Source organism: Apis mellifera, linkage group LG2, assembly GCF_003254395.2.
Source record: "Apis mellifera strain DH4 linkage group LG2, Amel_HAv3.1, whole genome shotgun sequence".
NCBI classification, from domain to species: Eukaryota; Metazoa; Arthropoda; class Insecta; order Hymenoptera; family Apidae; genus Apis; species Apis mellifera.
Window position 1 is genome coordinate 1,919,911 of NC_037639.1, and position 10,090 is coordinate 1,930,000.

The window sequence follows — 10,090 nt, forward strand, 5'->3', positions numbered from 1 at the left end:
TATTTTATATTAGTTATTAATCATAGATATATTTTTTTACTTTCAAATTAATTAGTTATTTATTTAATTCTGATCTTAGAGCTAGTTAAATCAGGATCTTGCTTGAATACTATGTATGAAGAAATGAATTCATATAATAATATAAAAGCTCTTAGAGTAATATACAAGATAATCATAATATAAAATATAATTGAAATAATCAATTTTCTTATTTATTTTATAAAATTTTTTATTTTTGTCAAATATATATAATAATATTAGAATGAAGGTATTAATATAATATATAAAATACTAATATATGATTTATTAGTATATAAGATTTAATGATAATAAATGTCTTATTGTTGGTCTACCATGAGGACAACTCCAAGGATTTTTCATTTGTGCCATTTGAGCAATTAATTTTTGCATATCACTATTATTGAGAGCTTTACCAATCATAACTGCTCCACGACAAGCTCTTGATGCTAACATTTGTCTTACTCGACTTGGACGAAATATATTTTTTTCTTTATTTTCTACACCGCCTTCTCTAATAAGAAAAATCAATTCTTCAATATCTTCTTGTCCAAATTGCCAATAACCACTAACTGGTATTCCTGTGAGTTGAATACGATGACCAAATTCAGCTAAAGTATAAAATATTTTTAAATTATATTTATTATATATTTTGTATATGAGTGAACAGTCTTAATTTATTATATTATTTACCTTTAGAATTTATTTTAAAAAAAAAACCATTATCTTCAAATGTTTTTTGATGTTCAATTAATATTGTTTCATTAACTGCAGAAATATTTAAAAATTTAGGAATAATCAATTTTTGAGTTTTTAATTGAGTTTCATTATTAAGTTTTTCAAAACGATATTTTTCATCACTAGCATGTTGATCAATAATAAAGAGATCTTCTTTTAAACGTGTTATTATAAAACCAAGATTAAATTGACCTATAATCTCCATCTATAATATATTTTTGTTTTAGTCTTCAAAATTTTTATAAAATAATAAAAAATAAATTAAAATTTATATAATTTAATAAAATATAAAATCTGTAACCTTGAAAAAAGAATCTTTTGTTAATTGTGTTTTCAATTCATTCTCAGCCTTTGAATTTTCATTTGCTTCCATTTTTGCCTTAAATTTGATTGTTGTATTTGAAGTCACATATTTCGGTAAAATATTTTGTTTTTCTTGAAGTTTTTGTTTTATTGTTAAAATGCTTATTGGCATTTCTATGCTATTTAATATTTTCATGTCATATGATATATTATTTTGTGAATTATCATATTGAGTAATTTTATTTTCATTATCACATTGTATATTTTGTTTTATTATATATTTTATATCTGATATTTCATTTAATTTATGCAATCTTTTTATTGATCGATCTTCATTTGTAGGTGAAATTGTTCTTTTTATTCCAAAATTTAATTTAGATAAAGGATTTATAGTTAAATTTCCTTGTAATTTATCCCACTTAGATATTAAACTATATTTTAAAGTTGCTAAAATTAAATTTTGTTGTGTGCAAAAAATAGTTCTTTTATTTGGAGTAACATTAATATCAGTTGAATATTTATTTAATTTTAAATTCAGAAAAATGAATGGATATTGTTTATTATTATATTTATGATAAATTTGATTTATTAATTTATTAATTTTTATTAAATCACATGGACGACCATTTATATAAAAAAACTGTCTATCAGAAGTAAAACGTCCAACATCATGCTCACAACTACTAATATAGCAATCCCATTCAAAATCTACAATTATATTATTTGGTAAATTGTATTCTTGTAATGTCAATTCATCAGGGGGTAATAATTCAATTTTAATAAGTCCATTTGAAGATTTTTTGCCAAATATTATATTAATATTATTTAAAATATTACTAGAATTAACAGTATTAACTACAAGATTAGAAGCTTTGCCTGAGACAGAATTAGTACACGTTATTTTTGTTTCAGTAGAAATCAAGCAATAACTGTACAATATTTGAATAGCACGAATATATTCTTTTTTAAGATTTCTTTGAAATTCTTTTACTCTTACAGGAAGACACTTAAATATATTTTTCACATGTACAGTTGTTCCTATTTCTCTTGCACATGGTTCTTTTTTTTGTAGCAAACCATTATGATCAAATTGTAGTTTAAAACCATATTCACTTGTGCAATGTCTTGTAATTATACTTAATTCAGCTAAGGAACAAAGTGAACTAAGAGCTTCTCCTCGAAACCCAAAAGTATTCACTTCTGTTAAATCTGAAAATTCTTGAAGTTTAGAAGTATGATGTTTTAATCCTGTAAAATAAAATGAAACATAAGTATAAGTATAAAGTGTGTGTGTATATATATTATAATATATTAGTATATAATATACTAATATATTATACTGATATATTATACTATATAATATACTGACACTATTGCAAAATATAATAGTATTCATAATTTTTAAATCATTTCAAATCTATCAAAAAAAGATAATATACAAAGTTAATTAATCCTTTAATCTTCCTTAGTATAAATTCAAATAATTAAAATAATCGCAAAATAATATTATTATTAATATTACATATAATATATATATATATATATTATTTTTATATAATATTAATAAAATTAATATTTATTCTTTTAATATTTTAAATAAATAAATTATATATTTATTTTATATATTTTAAATAAATTAATCCAATAATAATTTAGATTTTGTTTAATGTACTATAATAAGAATTTTCAAACTTGTAATGTATTATAATTTAAATTGTATTATAATTTTTGTTTAATAATAACATTTTAGATTGCTCTGAATCAATGAAAAAAGAAAAAAATATTTTATGATCGCAATCATATATTTATCATATATTTATTATTTTTTCATTTCATTATATTTTTAAAATATTTGAAATTTTGTTATAAAATAACTGATATAATTTGCTTTTTGTAAGAATTATATTTAAAAATATGTTATTATCTATTATTAAAAAGATAAAATAGATTACTTTTAATGCAAAATATAAAATTGAGTACATAATTATAAAAAGCTTTTTTTCTACTTTCTTTATTTTGTTTCATCCAATTATACAATTTATTATTATTGTAATTTTATACAATTTCTATTCTTTTTGTCATGTTATATTTATGATTTTTATATACATATATTTGTGAAAAAATTGAATTGTAATCGAATTAAGAATATTAGCCTTTTTAAATTTATAATAGCAACTAATAATTTTTTTTCTAAATAATTTATAATTTTTTTAAGTAAATAAAAGGTTTTTATAATAAAATAAAAAAATTCAAATATAATAATTCAAATATAATAAAATAATAATAATTTTAAATTAATTTTAAAAATAAGAATGAAAATGGAAAATATTTTGCAAAATATGATTTCAAAATAATCATAAAGTATAATTATTTTTCAACTGAGAAGGATCTTTTGATATTTATATAGAGTATGGTGATATAATTATATTAAACAGTAAAATGAATATTATTAATCAAAATTATCAATTAAAAATAACAGTAAAAACTTCATAGAGAATATTATGACTAAATTGAAAATCATTAATTTAGATAGCATATAAAAAAATTTCTTCTCTTTTGCTTTTTAAATTTCAAAAAATTAAAAAAAAACAATCATTTTTCCAAAAAAAGAATAAAGTTATAGAAAAGTTATCTTCTTTCCGATTTTGATAATTTTTAAATATAAAATATAAAATTCTTTTTATACTTGTACATATATAGATAGCGATCAATTAGTGAGATATATTTGAAAGAAAAGATTATTATTATTTATAAAATTTCATCAATATCTATAATAGCATGTGCATAAAAAAATATTATTTATTTTTTGTTAATAATGGTATTTTCTTCCTTTTATTTTTCTATTATAAATATCAAATAATTTTTGTTTTTAATATGATGTAATGTATATAATTTGTTATTAATTCTTTTTTTTTCAAAAAAACAATAATTTTAAAAATGTTCTGTTACGAAATACGAAATACCCAAATTTAATATTTAATTTGTATATGAAAAATGTATAATTTAGTCACATCGAAGAATTACATAGATAAATCTATAAATATAAACAATAAAATAAATTCATATATCCTATTTGATTTTGTTTTAGAATCTTGTTTTATAATATTTATAAATATAATACGAAATAATAATACGAATAATAATACGAAAGAGTTATTTCAGAAAATGTTTCAATCTCTGTTGAAAATAGACATACGATAAAAGTACTTTGTAGCTGAAAACATATATATAAGATCTTTTATGCAAAAGATTGAATTGAAAACTATAATGTTTTTAATTTTCATATAACATTTTATTTTTTAGCAAAATTGTGTATTTTTAACTTCATAAAAATTTTTTCAAAAATTAATAGATGCATTTTTGATTTTAGATTCGTGTTTAAAATAAAAAATATTACTAGAATCATCTAATGGATATCATAAAATAAAATAAAAAATTTTCTTCGTTGGACAATGGTCGATAAAAAATTATATTTTCAAAAAGCATATATTTTGAATTGATCTAAAATTTGAAGTTGACGGAGATATACTCTAAATCTAAAAATTTATTTTTTTTCCTAGATATTAATAAAAAATTTATAATATAAAAAACAAAAATAAGAACAAATAATATATTGAATTTTGCCTATATAATAGTTGTAATTAATTTTATTCATCGAATATAGAATAGAAGATATAATTTAGTAACAATAACAATTAATTAATAATCTTAATAAAGTGTCTCAAATAGAATTGATTATATTGATTATATTGATAACTTCAGTCAAAAAATATTTTAATGAAAGTATTAATTTAATATAAGAATATTCATTATTTGTAAATATATATATATTTAATGTATTAAACAATATAATTAAATATAATTTGCTACAGAATATTAAAAATATTAACTAAATTTAAAATAAATTATTAAATAATATTTTTAGAATTGGTTAAGGAAGATTTTTTGTTTCTTATTATGCAGTATTCAAGATTAATAATCGTATTGTTATATAAAAATAGAAAAATAGTTTTAATTTAGGCTATAATATATTTTCTTTGTCATTTTGCAGATAATCAGTTATGCTAAAATAATCATAATATCACTAATATTTTATGTAGAACATCTACAGAAGAATCATCGCATTACGTCATTGGTGACGTTGACACTCGATAACTGTTGTATTATAAAGACAATTAATATTAGTTATATTTGTACAAATAGAATGCTATATATTGAATCAAAAATTTTTTATTAATATTTTAAAAATTAATAAAAATTCAAAATTAAAATTTTAATTTTAGACTCTACTTCTTTTCCTTTCCATTTTTCTAAATTTCATGCTAATCATGTAATGTAAATATATGTTTTTCAGAAGAATTTCATAAAATTTGTTGATATCAAAGATATTTTTTTAAGAAGATTTTTTTCTGATTTTTTAACAATTTAAATGTCCTAATCTACATTATCAAATAATCAAGTAAAGAATAAATGACAGCTCATATTAATTATATAAAATATGAATATTAAGAAAATCAATGTAAAGAAAATTGTAATATTTACTCCTTTATTGACAATATTGTATATCTGGATTAGTGGACATTCATAAAAAATAATTCACTTAAATTCAAATTCAGTTTTTTTTTATGTATTATATTCTAAAATAATAATTATTAATTATCAATTGGTAATAATTATCAATTATTAATATCAAGGATATTTTATTGAGAATTTTTTTTATTAATATATCGATAATATTATTAAGATGATTGTTTATGAATAAAACTGACTAGTTTTTATTTTTTCGAAATTATCAAATTAAAATATATTATTATACATATATTATTAAAAGCATTATTTCTAATTATTTAAAATAAAAATGAATAAATTTTATTGAAGAACTATGATGGTCACTTCAATCACTTCTATTTATGCTATTAATATTTAACGATTTTGAGTATTTTGAACATCTCAAATATTCTCAAATCATTAATTTATAGATAATTGTTAACAACATTTTATAATTTTAAATAAGAAAAATTTGTAGTTCTATTTAATCATTTCATCACATAATCTATTCAATTGTTATCGATATCTTAAGAATATAATATATATATCGAATTATTGATATTTATCATAATGATATCAATTATCATAAATCTATTATTCTTTTCATTATGAAGATAAAAAGTCTCAGAAATCATAAATCAAATTTTAATTGTTTTTTAAAAAATCAAAATTTTAATAATTTTTAAATTGATTTTATTTGCAATATATTAATATTTAAATAAAAACAGCAAATGTAATAAATCATATTGTCTATTTATTATTTTTATATATATAAATTTTTATATTTATGTATTATTTTTATATTTATAAATTATTTTAATTAGAATTAGTTAAACGAAATTTTTCGTTACAATATGCACGAGTTACGAGATGCATATTTCTTATTCATTATTCTCTCTCTAGATTAAAAGAATAAAATGCTAATATGAGATTGATAGTTTAATTATTTTCTACGTTTCGAAATTTTAATCAATCAATTTATTTTTAATACTGAGTGAATATTAAGAATAAAAAAAAACATGATGGCAATGTACAAAAATATTTGATTAATCTTACATATAACGATGTAAAAGAAAATTATAAATTAGCCATGAAATACACTAAAATTCAATAAAGAATTTAATGGAAAACTAGTAGGTACACAAAAGCTTGCAAAATAAACCAACAAATCAAAAATTGATATTGCAATATATTCATCATATAAAAGATTGTTCCCATATCCATTGATATAAAGAAGAACAAATTGTTCCATCGAATAGTTCGTCGAAAAGAATTAATTATCAATATGATGAATTCAAGAAAAAAATTTATAAAAATCATCATTTATAAAATTTATATCATGTATAAAATAAATAGAGCTGTAAAATAATTTTATATAATTTATTTAAAAATCGTGAATATGAAAATTGCAAGTAAATTACATTTATTATTTGTCGAACAAATAAATGAGATCAATAATGTAATTCTCAATTCCTGGTTATAATATATTATGATAAAAAAATATCTTTAATTGAATTTTTCAACATAAAAATATTAAAAATACCATTTTTATTTATGAAAATTATTTATGAACAAATAACACACTCCAGAAAAGTTTGCAAATATAATTTGTAGCATCCAATTGGTAAAAATTTCATTGAATAATATATATATATATATATTATAATATATTATTTAATTAGAGCTTTCAAATACAATGAATTTTATAAGATTTCTTATTATTATTATTATATAATTGATTTTAATTTCAATAAGCTATTATATGCAAATCTAGTGAATAAAATTGAGCATTATGTCCATCTTTGCCCTTAAAATTAAATTATAATATTAATTAATTGCTAAATTGATCTATGTGAAAATCTTGTTTTTGTCATTTTTGTAGATATTGATTTCATTATTTATAATAAATTCTGATATATTTTTTTTATCCATAATTTTCTGCTAAATTTCATCAACACACAATGAATATCGTAGAAATAATACATGGACAATATGATTTACTGCATATTTAATTTCTTAGCTCATTATAAATAAAATCAAATTAGAGAAGAATTATTAAGAATTATTAAAACTTTGACATTATTTTCTAAGGAAATAATAGATATTTAACCTATAAATATATTAAAATTTTAAATACATTTTAAATTTTAAAATCAAGATTAATTTTGCATAATCTTTTTTTTTACAAATGTTTAATAACAATTAAACATTTATTAGTATATTATCTTATAATATATACTAATGTTATACTTATGTTTTTTAATCATTTCTCAAATATATACTATAAGACTAATAAATCTAATATTAATACATCTAAAGCTTTTTATATTTATTTTCTTAATATCATACTTTTCATAATATGTATTTTCAAATTTGATCTTAAATCAAAATTGATTTTTTATACTTTTTCCTCCTATTTTTATGATAATCATAATTTCGCTCCTATTTTACAATATCTGCATTTTGAATAAATTAAAAAAAGTTTAGATGATAAAAATTTTTAAACTTAAAAATATTATTTCTTTGATTTAATAATTATTTAGAATAAGAAAATAAACAAATAAAATATTTCCAAAAATAAAATATTAAAAAAATTAATAATTTAATTATGAAATATTTTTTAAATATTTTTTTAATATCAAAATTTTTATTAATTATTTTTATACAGAATAATGAGTTATATTAATTAATGTATTAAAAAATTAAAAAATTCATTTAAAAAATTAAAATATATTCTTTTTTTCTTAAAAAAAAAAAGATATTTTGAATATAATAATTCTGCTAAAAAAAATTAGTTTTATTCATTAATTTTTCTAATAATAATTCTTTAAATAGATTTAAAAATCATTGTTATGCATGCATTTTATATTTTATATCATTATCTATAATTTATATCTTTTCTTAAATTTTTTTTTTTTCTTTTTGGATGTTTTTCAATTATTTCTCAAGTTAATCAATTTTAAATTAAAAATTATTTTATTTTTATAAATTTTCAATATTTTTAATGAAAAATATATATATTATAATAAATTATAATAATAAAATATATATATTTATATTTATATTTATAATATATATAAGATATATAAATTATATAATATATATTTATAAATATACCTAATCCTTCAAAATCTTGTTCTAAGATACCACTTCCATTATCACTGACGGTAATACATGTCTTTCCATAATCTGTTAATTTAATATCAATTAATGTAGCATTACTATCTAAACTATTTTCCACAAGTTCTTTTAAAGCAGTTGCAAGATCAAGCACCACCTAAAAAAAATTTATATATAAATATATATATATTTATATGTATATAATATGTTTTCTTATATAAAATATAAAAAAAATTCAAATGTAAATATAATAATAAAAAAAAAATTCTTTTAACATATACTGATTTTATTTTTGAAATATAAATTCTTTGATAATATACTAAAATTTTATAATGCATAAACAAAATATATAAATATATAGTTTTTTTGCAAGATTTAAAAACCATAGAAAAAAATTAGTAAATATTAGTATGTATTATATTATGCATGAAATAATATTGAATATAATAATAATTAACAAATTTATTATGAACAAGTTTAAAAATGATTTCACAAGCAATTTTTTAAAAAAGTATATAAACTTTATAGTTTATATTACAACATAAAATTAATTATAATTCAAAAATAAAATCAGATTTTATATATATATATCATTTAAAGAATTAAATTGAAAAAAAATATTTAAACTCTTCATATTATATATTAAATGAATTAATAATTCATAATAATTTAAATCAAAATATATAAAATAAATATACATATATTTATATATGAATATAAATATGCAAATAAAAATAATAATCTTTATATCTTATAATTTTTTTGTATCAAAAATTGTTATTATATAATAATGAAATATTTATAAATTATTTTTGGATCTCTAATTTATGGATCTCTATAATGAAATCTTCATTTAATAAATTTTTTTGAAATTAATATAATTCTAAAATTACTTATAATATTGATTTCTATTATATCTTATTATATTAATTAATAATATAATTTAAAATTAATTTTTAAAAAGATTATGAAATTAAAAAATTTCATTTATATGAAATTTGTATTTATATGTTATCTATAAAATATTTATTACTATATATGAAAAATTATTTTTTTATATTAATCTATTCCTTTTTAATTTACAAATTTTTTAATATTCTAATACATATAAATATTTTCTTTAATAAAAAAATAATATTAATATTTAAAAATTAAATATTTATAGGTTATCTTACCTGGCCAGAACAAATTTGATGAATTGTTTGTTTACTTATTACATTAATTTTTTTTGATTTTTCTGATGTTGAAATTGGTTCTGTCATTATTTAATAAATAATTATTTTAAAACAGAAAAATCAATTAATTAATCACTTACATATATTACATATATAATCGTTATAAGAATTATAGCAAAAACTAAATA

The 10,090-nt window shown here is 16.9% G+C and overlaps 1 protein-coding gene across 1 annotated transcript in view; it reads right to left on the minus strand.

Moving 5' to 3' along the window:
• Nucleotides 1-208: 208 nt before the first annotated feature.
• The window catches only part of LOC100576649 (mismatch repair endonuclease PMS2), a 10,039-nt gene continuing 157 nt past the window's right edge, over nucleotides 209-10,090 (minus strand). The window contains exons 1-5 of the mRNA XM_026446403.1: nucleotides 9,903-10,090; nucleotides 8,725-8,884; nucleotides 1,058-2,307; nucleotides 712-961; nucleotides 209-629 (exon numbers count right to left, since the gene is read on the minus strand). The exon at nucleotides 9,903-10,090 is cut by the window's right edge and continues 157 nt beyond it. Coding sequence (XP_026302188.1) covers nucleotides 307-629; nucleotides 712-961; nucleotides 1,058-2,307; nucleotides 8,725-8,884; nucleotides 9,903-9,989 — 2,070 coding nt within the window. The 5' untranslated portion in view covers nucleotides 9,990-10,090 and the 3' untranslated portion in view covers nucleotides 209-306. The remainder of the gene's footprint in view (nucleotides 630-711; nucleotides 962-1,057; nucleotides 2,308-8,724; nucleotides 8,885-9,902) is intronic.